This window comes from Aspergillus candidus (assembly GCF_002847045.1).
Source record: "Aspergillus candidus strain CBS 102.13 unplaced genomic scaffold BDW47scaffold_33, whole genome shotgun sequence".
Lineage (NCBI taxonomy): Eukaryota > Fungi > Ascomycota > Eurotiomycetes > Eurotiales > Aspergillaceae > Aspergillus > Aspergillus candidus.
This window is the reverse complement of record NW_020194038.1, coordinates 165,746-181,877: the sequence shown is the minus strand read 5'-3', so window position 1 is coordinate 181,877 and position 16,132 is coordinate 165,746. Positions and strand designations below refer to the sequence as shown.

The following is a 16,132-nucleotide window of genomic DNA, read 5'->3' as shown; positions in this document are numbered from 1 at the left end:
GACTGATGCACGGTGGTACGGGATGGGATGGGTGTCAAGTGGGGTGGGTTGTGGAGTACAGTACGATACATGGCATGGCATAGATGGGCAGTATATCTGGGATATGAGTCTATGTGTCTAACGCTGGTGGTATCCTAAGTAGGTAGTGAACAACATGCGGATGAAGCTGAGTGAGTTTGGGACATATATACCCAGGGGACAGGGATGGATGGATGGATGCAGCAGAAGAAAAACAACAAGAAGAAGAAGAAGGAGAAGAAGAAGAAGAAGAAGAAGAAGAAGAAGAAGAAGAAGAAGAAGGAAAGATATAAACAGGGTATGTGCACACCATAACATAACATAACATAACAATCATTCAGTCACAGATCTACCAGTGCAGGCAAAAAAGAAAAATAATGAACAATCTACAGAGTAATACTCGCCGGCGCTGCCTCCATCGGGTCCCGCTGCCCCTGATCGACGGCCTCCATAGGAGGCGTGACCATGGCGTTTGCTGCTGCTGCTGTTGCTGCTGCTGGTGCCAGGGGAAGGGCATCGACAGACTTATCTACGTCACCAGCCTTCTCCAACGCAGCCAGATGGTCAGCCGGTAGGCTGTTAACGAAATCCGGGCCCGGACTAGCCCAGACGTAGTCGACCCATTTGGGGCCGAGGACGGACTGGATCTGGGTCGTTAGGTCGAGGATGTGGCTTTTTCGGGAGCGCGACCAGGCGCGGTCGGTGATGAGGCCGTCGGAGGGGGTGAGTGTTGTTGGCATAGTGTCTTGCGGACTGGTCTTTTCATTGTCGACGTCGACGTCGTCGTCGTCGTTGCGATTCTCCAGGCCGTCGACGATACTGTGCCAGACGCGTAGGGTCTCGGCAAGCTCGTCGACGGTGCTCACGCCGATGACGCTGACGCCGAGGCGCTCGCCTGTGCCCATTGTCGCGACGGAGAGGAAGCCAGGGTCTGAGTGAGGCGCGCGGGCGAGCGGGGGGCCAAGGGCGCCGACGGGGGCGCCGTCGCGCAGCCAGGACTCGAGGGCGAAGCGGATGGCGACGACTTCGAGCTTGTCGCCGTTCGCGTCGGCGAGCTGGTCCGCGGCGTGGATGGCGTCGCGGAGGGCGTCGGGGGCCGGGTGGAAATCGCCCATGCCGCCTATGGGGACGCCGCGGCGGCGGAGCAGGCCCATGCCGAGCGGGGAGGCGTTGGGGACGACGTCGACGCCGGCGGCGACGAGGCGGGGGAGGGCGCGTGAGCGGAGGCGCGTGTTCTGCAGGGTGAAGTTCGCGTAGGACATGACGATGTCGAGGGGTTCGCCTGTTTCGCGGAGGATCAGCTCGGCGAGGTCGCAGAGGACGTCGACGGGGTAGCCTGAGATGCCGACGTGGCGGACGGAGCCGTCTGTGTCGCGGAGGCGGCGCAGTTCGCGGACGGCGGCGAGGACCTCGGCGGGGGAGACGAACTCGACATCGTGGCAGTAGACGGCGTCGAGGTAGGTGGTGTGGAGACGGCGCAGGCTGCGACGGACGCTCTGGCGCACCCAGGCGGGGGAGTAGTCGAAGGAGGAGGCGGCGATGCGACCGACCTTGGTGAGGAGGTGGTAGGAGTCGCGGGGGTAATTGGTGCGGACAAAGTCGGTGTCGAGGGCGCGACCGAGCAACTCTTCAGCTGGGCCGTAGTAGGGCGAGGTATCGAAGGCGCGAATGCCACTGTTCAGTGCGCGATGCACGAGCTCGGTGGTGGGCAGAGCGTATGGATCGGCGTTGTACTGGGAGTTGAAGGTGGCGGTACCCATGATCAAGGGTGCCAGAGTGGCTGATAGAGGGGCCATTTTTGATCTCTCTTTCTTATTCTAATTTTCTTTTTTTTCTTCCTTCCTTTCTTGTCTGGATTGATTCCTCAGACTCGCCAGAAAAGAATGACAGGTGAGAGAGGTGGCTGAACGAGAGACCGAGGAAAGAAAAGGGAGAAAAAAATTGATTTCTAAGAAGACGCAGGCGGGCCATCGTCCCGCCCCGAAATGGTGTCATGGTCACCCCCGATTGGCCTAGATGGGATTCGCGCGGACATTCCTCGGTTGGACATGATGGTTTAATAGCAGGGGGTTCTATAGACGTGAGGGATGTGAGGGGATGAAGAGAAAGCAACACGGATGGAGGGTACGAGGTGTCCGGATGGACGATCGGGATCCCCTCCGCAGGCGGTCAGAACAGACTTTCTCGACTCATTTGTTGAGTATAAAATATATAGATACATGTATAATCCGATATAAGTCCGTCAGACTGGCTATGATACAAGGGTTTCACCGACGCTAGAGTGGAGAAATTAAGATCCCAAATGAAGTAGAAAAATCACGCATATAATCATCCGAACAGAATAGGACTGATCTAGGTCTCTTCCAACTGATCGATCACCAACAAAACGCCATGCTATGCCGCAGAAAATTCGGGAGAGTTCCTGAAAGAAAAGGTCGCACAATGAAACAACGCCATCTCTGGCTATCAGGGAGATGGATCACCGGTCCTTGTAGACCTTGGGCTTCCAGCCTTCCTGGAGCTCCTTCTCCTGGGCGCTGTGTCGCTGAGCCTGGCGAACCTCCATCTCGATCCGTTCGCGTGCGCGGAGGATTTTACTCTGCAAGTAGAAACTTCCCCCCTTCTTGGGATCGTTCTGGTCGAAGAGTTTCTTGAAGCGCTCCATGGTCTGTTCGAGGTTGGACTCGGCGCCTTGCGGGGGTTTGACGTTGAGGATCTTGCAGGCCTCGTCGAGAGTGAGGCCGGAGGAGGTAAAGGCATTGCCTCCTTTGCCGTTGTTCTTGGAGGCATATTTGGACGAGGCGGAGGCCTGTTTGTAGGCTTCGGCAAAGGCCCGCCCGAAGACGCGGGCGCCGGTGACGACGACCTGAGAGACGATGCGATGGGCCTGGGGGATTAGTATCTAGGTGACAGAGTAATCAGTGACTCAAGAACTCACCATGGTGAAAAGGTCAACCGGGGAGACCGCGCGAGGGGAAGGATGAGGTTTGAAGTTGATGGTGGAGAATAGAAAGAAAGAGAATGTTTTATGAATCGGTTTTTCGGGGGAAAATTTCGGCGGCAAATCGGGTGGCTGAGTCATGTGCACAACCCTCCGTTTTATACCAGTTATACACCTGTCTCTACCAGAGTATCCATCTATACTCTCATCTCTTCTTATTCAACTCTCGTGTCTATTTCATATCGGTTAGATGTGTATTAAGTATCTATAAATACTTCGATGTTGTTTACTCCACGCGACCCTTGGCGTTTAGGAGGATGTTCAGAACGACTAGGTATAGACACCCGTGTGTACCCGGTAGCCTCTCCAACTACAGAGGGTGAGGACGAACTTAGAGGCATTCTAGCTGTCATGGGTACACTCCGAGGCTCTGAATTGGTAGGAGGAAAGGAACAATGTGGAGATCTTGGACTCTAAATCCAGACCACTCCACCAGGACGGCTGAACCCTTCACTTGGCATGTCTGAAGCTCACCGCCGGTACAGTAAATCTCACGATGACCTGCTACCTATTGCCCCTTACTCCTTGCGTGCATCCGGAGTACAAGGTCGGGGATCTATACCTCCAAACCTCCAATGTGTAGGTAACAATGGACTTGCTGTTCGCATCCAGGTCCGTCCTGATATCAGTGGATCTGTCGGGGTTGATCACCCAGCCCTAGACAAGACCGCAATTACAAGAAACTCGGCGTTAAGTTTTCTCTATAATCCCATAACCTGCTGGCGCTGCCGACTGTATGAAGCAGCTGTTATGATTATGGGCGCAAGATGTTCTAGTAACTGGATGCCTTCAGACGTCTGATACGTCTACCTCGCCTTATGCATTCCGGCGCTGATCAATGACTTGTTCGAGTGAATCAGCGCGGTTGTATCGTCCATGGCATGTCCACGTCTCTTGGGATCTCCACCTCGGCGCTTTTCTATCCTATCCCGAAAGGCAACCGAATGGACAGAAATCGTGCATTGTATCCAATGGTCCGTCCGTGGAACTTGAGACTTTGAGCTCGGATTGGGCCGTTGTAGATGGATCTCTGTTGGATCCTTTGGGCTTCTGACCCACCGGTGCCTGGATGTGACCCTAGTCAATACAAGGCGAGAATTGAAGAGAAACCAGGGTGTTGGTGTAGATGGCTGGAGTATCTCAAGTGTTGGAAGTGTAAGTGTAGAGTAGATCAGCCTAGGTTCGTTCGTCGGTTCCTCGGGAGAGGCGGTATTTACCCCGGATTACGGCCCCCACCGGTGGATTTACGCTGCTGATACGGTATGGATACGACACCCAATACCGTCACATGTTCCCCTCTCGCCGTCTCTCGCTTTCTTCTTCTCCGCTCGTTTCTCTGACTTCATCTCCTCGCCTCTCTTCCTCCTCCTCCCCCTCCTCCTCTTCTTCCCCGCAAGTTCCAACGATGGCCCCCTAGTCGATCTCTCCTTGTCCTTCTCTCCCCCTTCTCCTTCCTCCCAACAGGATCATATCATTGATCCCATTCCTATGACGTTCCTTGTTTTATGGCAGCTCTCGGTCCGTTCCCTCGCCCCTCTCTCTTAGGATAGCTCTATAGATGCTGACCCTCGCCGTATGTAGATGATCTTCCGTGGATAGACTCCATGGCCCCTTCTACGTCGGCCCAGGATGGGGGTGCCGATGCCGCCGCCTCGACTGCCCGCCCGCCTACCGTCGCCGCCTTTTCACCCACCACCATCTCCGGCTCTTCCTTGACTTCCAAACAACGCTCGAGCATCATCGTCCATCGCAAATCCCCGCTGCTCGTCGCTACTCCTCCCCCTATCACTCGCGCCTTGGCCTACTCCCATCCCTTCATCCTACCCTTGAACAGTTTGGCCGGTCTCCTGACGTGGACGACCGGCGACTCGTGGCAGAGCTTCCTACTTCTGGCCACCTTTTGGTCCGTCGTGCTCTATGGAGATGCCGTCATCTGCTGGGCCGGCCCGCCGCTGGTCGTCATGACCCTCATTTTGGCCATGTACTGGCGACGGTACTCGCCCCTGTCGTCCCGCACCGTTACGACCGAGAAGAACGGTCACCAGCGGGTCGCCTCCGATGGCTCTCTGCACCACCATGATAGTCTCGACGAGATCGTCGAGACCGTGCGCACCTTCACCACCCGCTGCAACATCCTCCTGGAACCGTTCCTGGAATTGACGGACTTTCTCTCCACCCAACGCTCCGCTACCTCCGCCACCACTCGCCCCGCCCTCACCACCCTCTTCTTCCGTATCCTCTTCGTCACCCCGCTCTGGGTCGCCCTGACCGTGCGCCCCATCAACTTGATCACCGCCCGCCGCGTGCTCATGGCCGTGGGTACCGTCGCCCTGACCTACCATTCCCGCCCCGCCCGCGTCATCCGTGTCATTCTGTGGCGCTCCTTGACCATCCGCCGCATCTGCGCCATCATCACCGGTCTCTCCTTCTCCACCCCCGGTGCGCCCACCCAGGGGCCCACCAAGAGCCACGGTCACGCCGCCAGCATCGCCACCCGCCGCCGCAGCAACTCCTCGGGCGTCCGCTTCACCTTCGTCATCTACGAGAACCAGCGCCGCTGGCTGGGCATCGGATGGACTTACTCCCTCTTCCCCTCCGAGCGCGCCGCCTGGACCGATGAACACCTCAACAACGTTCCGTCCCGCGAGGAATTCGAACTACCCGAGGTCCAGAGTGGCAACGCTAAGTGGCGTTGGGTGGAGGGTAGCGAATGGCGCATCGATGGTGCCGACGAGTCGGGGTCCAAGGCCGACACGAGAGCCGCCGATGGGGGCGGCTGGATCTACTATGACAACAAGGTGAGTGCCTGACTGTTGACAATTTTTCTTTTTCCCCTCCACTTCCCCTGTCTTCACTTTTGAAATGGACACGCTTAACGCGAAATGAAACTTTCGGCGACAGTGGAACGACGGACGTCGCGGCCAGGATGGTTGGGACCGTTATACACGCCGACGCAAGTGGTGTCGCGACGCCGAGCTGGTCGAAGTTGGATCCGGCACGGCGGACGCGACGTCCGGTTTAACCCAGGCGTTGGCCCAGGTCAAGGAGGTGGAGGGTGAATCAGCACCTACGGACGCTTCAACAGCCGATTCCGATGCCCACAGTCTTGCCCCGTCGACGGCATCCGCCACCCGACGACGACGCTGGTTTGGGAGTTCGAAGAGTGTAAGCGACAAATCCGGCAGCCTCGCATCCGCGTCACCGCCATGCACCAACCCTGATTATTCCGTGGATGTCTCGAAAGTAACCTCTAGCCCTAGTTGCAGCCGTCCTCCAAAGAACAACGCCGCCAAACCGATTAACATCCCTTCGTCCCGCCCGCCCCCGCAGCGGCCTTCGGGCCCCGTATCCCGTCTGAGCAGTAGTTCCGGGGGCCGGGATGGCAGCAGTGTCCACGGCAGTGCCCACGGGAGTGACAGCGCCAGCCTGCGCGACAAGGAGATCGTCCAGGCCCAAGACCGGCTGGATCGATGGGGCACGCGTGCCACGGGAGGCACCGAGCGTGCCGAACGAGAGATGGGATTAGGAGATGAAGTGAATATGGGGTTAAGTTGATCTATTCTATTCTATTTTATTTTTCTGTTTTCATTCTCTTTCAAGCGATCTTATCTGTAGTTATTGCCATCGGATCCGCTATCCGGATTGCATAGGATTTAAGTTATAGGCAATGAAGATACCCTCAGCGAGTTCTACTCCTATCTGCATACATTCCTCTCTCTCTTAGTTATGGTAGCACCTTCCACTGTTTATGAATACAGCATTCGACCGATCACCTTGAAAGCACCATACGATAGCAACCGCCTACTCCTTTACTTGAGTATTTGATAAAACCGATCATATACTGCAATAAGAATTATAAATCTATTTTTATATATACACATGAATTGAAAAGATGAATATCGAAAGTAGAATACAAACACCATCCATCCAGCCTAACCCTCAGCTAGACCCTCTATACGCACAAACCCCCTTTTTAAAAATGTAAAAAAAGATCAAAAGGGAAAAAAAAGAAAGAAAGAATCTTCCAACTGAACAAGCCTAAGCATCAGCCTCAAGCCCCTTCAGAATATCATCCGCAGCCTTCTCAGCAACCATGTAGGTCGACACAGCAGTGAAGGTACCAGGGATACGGGGGTAGACGGAAGCGTCGACGACACGGAGACCGGCGACGCCGCGGACGCGGAACTTGGAGTCCAGCACGGCCATGGGGTCGTCGTCGCGGCCGATGGGGCACGTGCTGGAAGCGTGGTGGCCCCAGGCGGTGTCCTTGACGTAGTTCTCGATCTCCTCCTGGGACTGGATCTCGGAGCCGGGGAGGGTCTCGGCGACGTCGACGGGCTGGCGGTCGAAGGCGGAGCGCGCGAGCAGGATCGCCTCGTACATGGCTTGCAGGTCGGCGTTGTGGTCGCCGGCGCCCGTGTCGAAGTAGTTGAAGAGGATGTCGGGCATGTCGAGCGGGTCGGCGGAGCGGAGCTTGACGGAGCCGGCGGTGTTGCGCGGGTGGCCCTTCAGGACCGCCCAGGTGAACCAGTCGTGGGCGTCGGTGATGTTCACGCTGTAGCCTGGGAAGTAGCCGCGGAAGTTGACGGGCCCGCCGAAGACGAAGGTGTCGTAGCTGTCGTCGGCGGTGGTGGTGCTCTTGTAGAGCATGGTGGCGGCGAAACCGCCGGAGGAGTAGATGCCGCGGTCGCCGAGGACGGGGGACTCGAAGCGGTCGAGGCAGGGGTCTTCGGCGCCGCCGAAGGTGCAGCCCTCGAAGACTTTGTAGTCGTTGGCGGCGTGGCCCTGCACGGCGACCTCGTAGTGGTCTTGCAGGTTGGTGCCGACGCCGGGCAGGTCGGAGATGACGGGGATGCCGAACTTGTTGAGCTCGTTGGCGGGGCCGACGCCGCTCAGCTTGAGGATCTGCGGGGAGTTGTAGGTGCCGCCGGCGACGATGACCTCACGCGAGGCCTTGACGGAGCCGGGGGTGCCCGGGGCGGCGGAGCCGGCGCGCGGGCTGGCGCGGTACAGGTGCTTGCCGTCGAGGAACTCAACGCCGGTGGCGCGGGGAGGGTTGGCGGTCTCGTCGAAGGTGACCTTGGTGACCAAGCAGTTGGTGCGGACGTCGAGCGGGTACTTCTTGGTGCCGTCGTCGTTGGTGGCGTCGCGGGTGGCCGTGATGAACTCGCGGGGGCCGATGCGCTTGCCGCCCTCGGAGGCCAGCGGGACCTGGTAGTATCCGGGGAAGGTGTCGCGGTGCTTGCTGTCCGTGTTGGCATCCGACGCGAGGAGGGTGGCCAGGTTGAAGACGGCGTTGGTCTCGTTGCCCAGGGCGAAGGCACCGCCCAGCAGCAGGCTGAGCAGCTGGGGGTCCTTGATCGGGAGGGTGAGGGGCGCGGTCTCCGTGCTCAACCAGCCGTCGTAACCGTGGCCGGGAAGGCCGGGCAGCGCGTAGCCGTTGTTCTCCATCTTGATAAAGTACTCGCGCATGCTGTCCGGGGACCAGGACTCGTCACCGGTCAGGGTGGCGAGGTATTCGAAGTCGGAGCGGTGCGGGTAGACGGTCACCAGGGCGTTGTGCGCGGTGCAGCCACCGAGCGTTCCAGCGCGAGGATACAGGGTTCCCTTCATGGTGGAGCCTGCCGGGGGGTCGACGCCCGTATACTCCTGGCCATCCGGGGTGTCGTAAGAGGTCTTGAAATCCCGCGCCTGTCGGTCGTCGTCCGCGTAGTGACGGACGAAGAAGTTCCAGGCCATCTCTTCGTCTTCGGACGACTTGGCCGAAAACGCAGGAACGGTGTAGTTGTCATTGTGACCCTGGTCGTCACCGGCTTCGATGAGCAGGGTCTTGTGACCGGCGAGGGCCAGGCGAGCGGCCAAGGGACCACCGCCAGCGCCGGAGCCGACGATAACGTACTCGTAGCCATCGAGGGTGACAGCCCTGGCCAAGCCAGCCGAGGCGGCGAGGAGGCCAAGGAGACGAGAGACAATCATGGTAGATAAAGTGATGTTCGTACCCCGATCTCAGAGTGATAGATCATGGGAAAGAGGGGAGAAGGGGAAAGGGTGCAGGATGCAGGAACCGTCAAATCCTTTATAGCTGGGGACTGGACCACTGGTAGAGGGGGTGGGGATCCCCTCCAGCTGAAGGTGCCCATTTGCTTATTGTCTAGCTGATCGGTCCGAGAAGCTAACTGGCCGTTTTATTCTCCCTGAATCGATAGCAATCAGAAAAATGATCCATTTTGACTGGCTTGGCTGGAAGCGAGCCGCAGATTATCATCAATTCTACTCCAGCTAAAGTTCAGGGTCTGCGAAGACATGTCTAGCAAGGGACCCGGTGCCAATCGCTCCTTGAATAGTATCATCATCTAAACCGGGTTGGGGAGGAGGTAAGAAGTGATCGCAGTGGCGGGTGCCAATCTGGAGAAGATGAGCGGAGAGAAGAATAGGGGGGCGCTGTTAAGAGGCTGAAGGACATCAACGCTACCCAATATTAACCGATTGCTCCACCCGAGGGTGCGTTAGCGTGATGCGGGAGAAAAAAATCGCCAGGGGTACAACGAGGTCGCCTATTCCCTCGTGGTGATAGGCCTGCATTGGACAGGGAGGCACCGAGGTACATCGAGGTCAGCCACCAAGATGGTTCGAACCGGGCCCCTCCCTGCTTGGTGTGTTCACGATATGGTCCCCGTAGCCCGTAGCTGTACCCTCTCGATGGGGATGATCGACGGGGCACTAACCAGAAATGATTGGCATGGTGGGAAAGAGACCAAACTTCCCTGAAAGAGCAGGGGGTTAATCCCAATGTCTGGAACCGGAGTCCATGACATTAGTACTGTTGATAAGGGGCCCAACCCTGCCCATCTTAGGGATCGATGGTGATCCTTACCCTAACGAGAAGTAGAAGAAGGGGAGGGGAGCTCACAAAAGAGAACCCCACGTAACGGTCTGTCACCATGACCAGGATCGATACCACAGCAAGAATACAGGCTTGCGGGCGAGGATTATCCTAGGACTCAGGAGACTGTGCCTAGTGTCCGCATGTCATGGATGTGTTGCATGAGGAATTCAGACGGAAAAAAAAACGAAAGAGAATAGATATATACTCCTGTGGACTCCGTAGATCCGAAAAGCTCAACCTAAGTAGCTGCTTGAGTTGGGATTTCCTACAAATTCATCACAGCAACCCCACAAGTTGCCCCAGACTTGGAAACGGAAAACCTGTCTGCTGGTACCGTCCTTGTTGTCGCTCCACGTCGGGGCTTCGGATGATGGGAACGGGAAGCCCGCTATTGCCGATGTTGTGGCTTGAGGCACGTTACAGTGCAAGGCTCGCGTGACAATGTAAGGCTCGGAGTCGTCGGGATATAGGAGATTAACCAATCACCAGCAATGCAAGTTTCACTCTCCCCTACAAAATACGAGATCAAAGAGCACCTTTGGTGAGCGGAAATCGCAGGTCGAAGGGAGAAAGGTGACAAGGTGTTCTTCCAATCTTCCGGTATCGGCAGCAAGTTCCATTCTCATGTCAAAGCATTTTGTTGGAAGGACAGAAAAAACGGATGTCCAACAGGTGCCGACGAACTCCGGGTCCCGTGGGGGAGCGGGTACTATGATGCCTTGAGCGGCCGTAGGTGGTCTGGAGGACAGGCACACTCAATCCACGGCACCGCCAAATCCTGTCCCCCCAAGGCCTGACCGTCGGTGCAATGTCAGTCGGTGGTGGATCTTCACGACATGTGAAGTGGGCATAAATGCACAGGCTGTGTTTTGTTGCCTGATGCAATAGGTGACACGGTTTCATCAGCCACATAGATTTCCCACGTTTTGGAGACTTGCATAGCCTTTCTGTGCCGGACAATCAGGCCGTGCGCGCCAGGCCATTCGTGTCGATTCGGTATTTCATCAAGGGCTCGAATCAAGCGAGTACCAGGTCCCACTGGAGGTGCTCCAACACATCCAGCCAATGCTTCATCTCCCCATTCCAAAGAAGATGCAACACCTCCTTAGCCCGTTTCACATTCCCAATGCCAAAGTTGGCCTGCAGCTTGTCGAGTGACTCGATGACAAGAACCCGCGTAGCGGGATCTTCGCTCTCGGCCCCAACCAAGAAGAGGGGGGAGGTGAGAGCCGAGTACTCGCAGTACTGGTCCAGTGGGAACGACCTGAGCCTACTTACGCAACTCTGCAGAGCCGCATCTTTCGACGTCGAGACAAACGAAGACCATAATGTATACAGATCTGGGGCGGCACTTTCCTGACTCATACGTTTCAATATGGAATGAAGATGGATGTACGATGAATCGCGAAAACACTCTGCGACCATGAGGAGACGCTGTATGGCGGCTGCCGTGATTCCCCGAGGAAGGTTGTATTGCTTCATGGTGTGGGTCCAAGTGCGGAGGGACGAATCACTAGAATGTGGTCAACGTACTGCATGCGCCGCGGATACCAACTAACTTACATAGTCTGAATTTCTAGGATCAGGGCGACGGGGTCATGGCGGAGACAAGGGAGGTCGGCTATGCGGGCCGATATCCGGATAATATCCTCTGTATAGCCAATATAGCTGTCGAGCTTTGTGAGGCTGAGGTGCTCCGTGCCGGGGATACGCTCTTGTGTGACGGGTTTGCGGTTGGTCACTTTGGCCAGGTTGTGTGCGTACATAAACCTACAGCAAAGATTAGCGAATCGATGTCACTTGTGGCCGCACATTCAAGGATCGCTCATACAGGCCCCAGAGAAATTCCGCTAGGTCAGTGTCAAATGTCGCGAACCCACCGCGTGAGATGACCAGATTTTCCAGTGCCTTGAGATGCGTGGCCCACTGCTTCACGCTTCCCCGTACGATTTCGTATTTCACCAGAAGAGCCACCGACAGGATGGAGTCATCGGTAAAAGGTTGGCCAGGAGATTGGAATAGCGCGGCACGAATCCCACTCATTGTTCGAATGTAGTAATTGGCAGCGGCCGTCTGGGCGTGCAGATTATCCTGGGACCGGTTGGCGAGATGCATCGCAGACACGGCACAGAGGGCTTTCATCAGGAGGGGTGAGGATAGGGCCCTGGGGATGATCAGGGAACGTAGAGGGTTCTCGTCGCTGTCCAGATTTGCCAACAGCTTGGACCCTTGCTCCATGTGGTATTGAAGAAAATGGGTTTCCAGGTGGGAGAGGTTACTCATGTATCCCGAGGGATCGAGAATCCCTAGACCGATTTCGACCGGCGCATTCAACGGGACCACCTCTTTGCCACGGCCAGTATCCACATCATCGAAGTCTGCATGGTCCGCGGGCGGCGTGCGTATTTCAATTGCATTGCTGTCCGAGGGTGATGACAGAGAGATCGACGGGCAGGTCGATACAGTCGAGCACGGGGACGACGGCTCTCGTGTGGATGCTGGAGATGATCCCAACTCCGAGGCCGAGGGGTCGATCCTCCGACGCTTGGGTACGGGTTCATACTGCTGAAACACCTGGTCGGAGGGGTTGAGCGGCTTTGCCCAGATTGAACCATAGCCTTCACAGCTCAGCCCTAATCTCACGCAACTGCGGCAACTGATCTGCCATGTCAGTCGAGGCGAGACTACATTGTTGGAGATTACCACGCATACCTCGGTTTCTCTTCATCGCAGCGCTTTCGACGCCTCTTACACGTGAGACAGCCGGACCTCGTCCATTTCGAACCTTCTCTTCGGCATCGTTTTCTTGCTGGGGCTTGCGAGGGGCTGCCCACGGAGAGCATCACGACTGGATCACAGTGCTTTTCAGCTGATAGACAGGTTCCGATGGGGAGGGATTGTATAAAAGCGGCCCTCACAGCTAGCCAACCAAACCATTAGCGCCAGTGATCATCACGCCTAGTACGAACTGATCGCATGACACTAGATGGGTTTTCCAGACTAGTATAGTGCCAGTGGTACTACACCTCCAGCCCTGCAAGGGACACGTATTGAGACGGGAGTTGATCAACTTACCCAATTAAGAGGGGTAATGAATGATCCGAGGAGTATCCCTTATCGATGACGAATGCAACCTTGGTTTCAAGTGTCCAGCCGACAGAGGAGCAACGGAGAGAGAGAGACAGCCCAACAGATGGAGTGAGAGAAGAGAAACCAAGTACAGTTAAAGCAACTAAAGTGACGCGAATGAAGAGCATCCCGCGCTAAGCCTAATCGGGATGAGATGCGATACGCTTATCGGTTGCTGACATAATCACCCCGCTCCCCTCATTTCTCTCTCTCTCTCTATATCTCTATATCTCTATCACTCTATATCTCTCTTCTTTTATCAGACAGAGATTGACTCGGACTATATGCTAGAGGAACTTTCTATTGTCCAATCCACCCACTACCAAGGTTACAAATATTACTTGAGAACTGGTGGCTTTCCACAGACTGATATCATCCCGACCCACCATTCCTGAATCGGCAGGTCCATGCGGGCCCTGTGGAGGAGACTCAAGGGCCGATAGATGGGCCTTGCGTGCGCTGTGGTACAATCACATTCAAGCCTGCAGTTGCGACAACAGCCTATGATATCGATCACCATGGTTGCTGTTATAACCACCGTCTGCAGAATCTGGATTGCTACTTAAGATCGTGACGGGCCCCAGATCCTTCATCTTCCTTTCACCGTTCTACCATATTCGCAGAAATCGCCCCAGTTCAAACCCACCATGTCGATCGATTCGCAAGGCGTGGCACCGACCACTGCGCACACCCGCCACCCATTCGACCCCATCACACCGCACGAAATCCGACTGGTGGCCCGCATCTTGGAGGCTGCGTTTCCGGGAGTTGCGCTGCGCTACAATCGGATTGATCTCCATGAGCCGATCAAGAATGATGTCGTTCCGTATATCGAGGCAGAGCGTTTGAGAAAACCTCTGCCTCCAAGGCCAGCCCGTCTGCTGTACTCTTACTTTCACCGTCAGGACAACGGCGCATGTTACAAAAGCTTGGTGAATGCGGACAGTAAAACCGTCGTCTCCACCAAGGCGATCCCGGAAGGTGTCCAGGTGGGTATCCCCGACTTGCCTCCGGTTACGAAATTTCGGATCACTGATATCTCCTCTTCGCTAGGTTCCGGTGGATATCGACGAACTCATCGACATCGAGAGCCTCTGCATGGAACACCCCGCGGTCAAGGCTGAAATCGAGAAGCTCAAGTTGCCTCCGGGGGTGACGGTTTGTAACGACCCGTGGATGTACGGATCAGACAACCCCAACGAGACGCGCCGACTGTTCCAATGCTTCATGTATATGGTGTCGGTGGACCACCCCCAAAACAATCATTACTCCCTTCCTTGCAAGTTCTCCCCGGTTTTCGACCGCCATACGATGAAATTAGTGCGCATGGATTATCTGCCCGGCGGAGCAGATACAGCCAGCACCGAAACGCAGCCTTGGAAGCCCGTGGAAACAATCCAATATGCCCATGACCTTCTGAACGAACCCCTGCGAACAGACCTCAAACCCTACATCGTCCAGCAGCCCGAGGGTGCTTCTTTCTCGGCGGATGGCAACTCCGTCTACTGGCAGAAATGGCGCTTCCGGGTGGGATTCAATAACCGGGAGGGCATGGTGCTGTATAACTTGACGTACGATAACCGTAACGTCCTGTATCGCCTGGCGGTTTCCGAAATGACCGTCCCTTATGGAGGTGGGTACCGTTCTGGCCACAATCATGGAGCTTGTGTTTTAACATCGTTGACAGATCCTCGTGCCCCGTACCACCGAAAGCAGGCTTTCGACGTGGGCGATGTCGGCTTCGGTCTCAACGCCAACCAGCTCTCGCTGGGCTGTGATTGCTTGGGTCACATCAAATACTTTGACGGATACAGAGCGGATTCCAAGGGCAACCCGGTCCTGTTAAAGAACATCATCTGCATGCACGAGCAGGACAACGGTCTGCAACATAAACACACGAATTATCGGTCCGGGGCCGCCACCGTCGTGCGTAACCGCCAGCTGGTCATCCAAATGATCTGCACGGTAGCAAACTACGAGTACATCTTCGCCTACATCCTCGATCAAGCAGCCAACGTCGAACTGGAAGTCCGCGCAACCGGAATCCTATCCACCGTCCCATTCGACCACAAAACCGGCGAATCCGTCCGCTGGGGCACCAACGTAGGGCCGGGCGTGATGGCGCCCTTCCACCAACACATGTTCTCCCTGCGCGTCGACCCCGCAATCGACGGCTTCAAAAACACAGTCTACTACGAAGACAGCGTGCCACTCCCGGAAGACGAAAACAACCCATACCTCGTGGGCTACACCACCGAGCAAAACGTGATCCGCCAGTCCAGCTCAGCAACCACCGACATCGCCCGCCACCGCGTCTTCAAGATCCGCAACGACAACGTCGTCAACCCCATCACATACAAACCAGTAGCATACAAGCTCATGGCAGCCCCCAGCCAAATGCTCCTGCTCAGCCCCAAAGCCATAGGCTATCGCCGCGCAGAGTTCGCCACCAAACCCATCTGGGTCACAAAGTACCAAGACGACGAGCTGTACGCCGCCGGCGAATTCACCAACCAAAGCAAGCGCGCGCACGGCGTCGAGACATGGGTCCAGCGAGGCGATAATACCGAGAATACAGACGTAGTGCTTTGGCACAGTAAGTCCTCTTTCCCCCAAAACCGCCTCCCTAGCCCTTCCCAACCAGTACTACACATACCACTACCTCTTCCCCGGACTATAAATACGTAAAACAAAACTAACACCGCCAAGCATTCGGCCTCACCCACAACCCCCGCATCGAAGACTTCCCCGTCATGCCCATGGAACGCATAAGCGTCATGCTCCGCCCAGACGGATTCTTCACGAAGAATCCCGCCTTGGACGTCCCGCAGTCGTCTCAGTCGTTTAACCAGTCGACCTTGCACCCGCCGGCAGCAGCAGCACCAGCTCCGGCGTGCTGCTCTGGTGGTGCGGGAGCTGGCAAGGCGAAGCTGTTCAAGCGTGTGGAGTAGTCAACTAGTTGACCAAAGTAGCGGGCTATAAAGGGGGGATATGGGGGGGAGTTGGAACAGATCGATAGATCTTTATGTTTTTTCATTTTTGCAAGATACCAATTGGTTTACGTTATTTATCTTATTTATGAGAAAAAAGGTCATAAA

General features: G+C 56.0%; 6 protein-coding genes across 6 annotated transcripts; 2 read left to right on the top strand and 4 right to left on the bottom strand.

The window, feature by feature from the left end:
- Positions 1-102: 102 nt before the first annotated feature.
- On the bottom strand, positions 103-2,056 carry BDW47DRAFT_132662 (D-arabinose 1-dehydrogenase (NAD(P)(+)) ARA2). Its single transcript, XM_024817627.1, has one exon. The coding sequence runs from the start codon at positions 1,812-1,814 to the stop codon at positions 405-407; it is 1,410 nt and encodes a 469-aa protein (XP_024670676.1). The 5' UTR covers positions 1,815-2,056; the 3' UTR covers positions 103-404.
- A 21-nt stretch (positions 2,057-2,077) lies between these two features.
- Positions 2,078-3,023, bottom strand: BDW47DRAFT_108231 (import motor complex subunit PAM16). Its single transcript, XM_024813191.1, has 2 exons — positions 2,957-3,023; positions 2,078-2,905 (listed from the first exon to the last, which is right to left on the bottom strand). Exons 1-2 carry the CDS (start codon positions 2,957-2,959, stop codon positions 2,498-2,500), a joined length of 411 nt encoding a protein of 136 aa, XP_024670675.1. The 5' UTR covers positions 2,960-3,023; the 3' UTR covers positions 2,078-2,497.
- Positions 3,024-4,377: 1,354 nt separating this feature from the next.
- On the top strand, positions 4,378-6,656 carry BDW47DRAFT_108228 (PEX28-32 family peroxisomal membrane protein). Its single transcript, XM_024813190.1, has 4 exons — positions 4,378-4,537; positions 4,601-5,817; positions 5,921-6,184; positions 6,280-6,656. The coding sequence occupies exons 1-4, from the start codon at positions 4,525-4,527 to the stop codon at positions 6,319-6,321; spliced, it is 1,536 nt and encodes a 511-aa protein (XP_024670674.1). The 5' UTR covers positions 4,378-4,524; the 3' UTR covers positions 6,322-6,656.
- A 301-nt stretch (positions 6,657-6,957) lies between these two features.
- Positions 6,958-9,341, bottom strand: BDW47DRAFT_132658 (GMC family oxidoreductase). Its single transcript, XM_024817626.1, has one exon. The coding sequence runs from the start codon at positions 8,993-8,995 to the stop codon at positions 7,058-7,060; it is 1,938 nt and encodes a 645-aa protein (XP_024670673.1). The 5' UTR covers positions 8,996-9,341; the 3' UTR covers positions 6,958-7,057.
- A 1,581-nt stretch (positions 9,342-10,922) lies between these two features.
- BDW47DRAFT_118580 (Zn(II)2Cys6 transcription factor) lies at positions 10,923-12,748 on the bottom strand (the record flags this gene model as incomplete). The annotated part of the gene is made up of 4 exons (XM_024815229.1): positions 10,923-11,418; positions 11,469-11,675; positions 11,737-12,561; positions 12,618-12,748. 4 exons carry the CDS (start codon positions 12,746-12,748, stop codon positions 10,923-10,925), a joined length of 1,659 nt encoding a protein of 552 aa, XP_024670672.1.
- Positions 12,749-13,339: 591 nt separating this feature from the next.
- BDW47DRAFT_108222 (amine oxidase) lies at positions 13,340-16,128 on the top strand. Its single transcript, XM_024813189.1, has 4 exons — positions 13,340-14,023; positions 14,088-14,667; positions 14,722-15,630; positions 15,744-16,128. Exons 1-4 carry the CDS (start codon positions 13,682-13,684, stop codon positions 15,983-15,985), a joined length of 2,073 nt encoding a protein of 690 aa, XP_024670671.1. The 5' UTR covers positions 13,340-13,681; the 3' UTR covers positions 15,986-16,128.
- Positions 16,129-16,132: the final 4 nt, after the last annotated feature.

Bases quoted from the DNA above. Each gene is read 5' to 3' on its own strand.
- BDW47DRAFT_132662 (XM_024817627.1), bottom strand. From the start codon at position 1,814: ATGGCCCCTCTATCAGCCACTCTGGCACCCTTGATCATGGGTACCGCC.
- BDW47DRAFT_108222 (XM_024813189.1), top strand. From the start codon at position 13,682: ATGTCGATCGATTCGCAAGGCGTGGCACCGACCACTGCGCACACCCGC. The intron at 14,024-14,087 runs GTGGGTATCCCC...CCTCTTCGCTAG, and splicing joins CGATCCCGGAAGGTGTCCAG to GTTCCGGTGGATATCGACGA. The intron at 14,668-14,721 runs GTGGGTACCGTT...CATCGTTGACAG, and splicing joins AATGACCGTCCCTTATGGAG to ATCCTCGTGCCCCGTACCAC.
- BDW47DRAFT_132658 (XM_024817626.1), bottom strand. From the start codon at position 8,995: ATGATTGTCTCTCGTCTCCTTGGCCTCCTCGCCGCCTCGGCTGGCTTG.
- BDW47DRAFT_108228 (XM_024813190.1), top strand. The intron at 5,818-5,920 runs GTGAGTGCCTGA...TTTCGGCGACAG, and splicing joins GGATCTACTATGACAACAAG to TGGAACGACGGACGTCGCGG. The intron at 6,185-6,279 runs GTAAGCGACAAA...CTCTAGCCCTAG, and splicing joins GGTTTGGGAGTTCGAAGAGT to TTGCAGCCGTCCTCCAAAGA.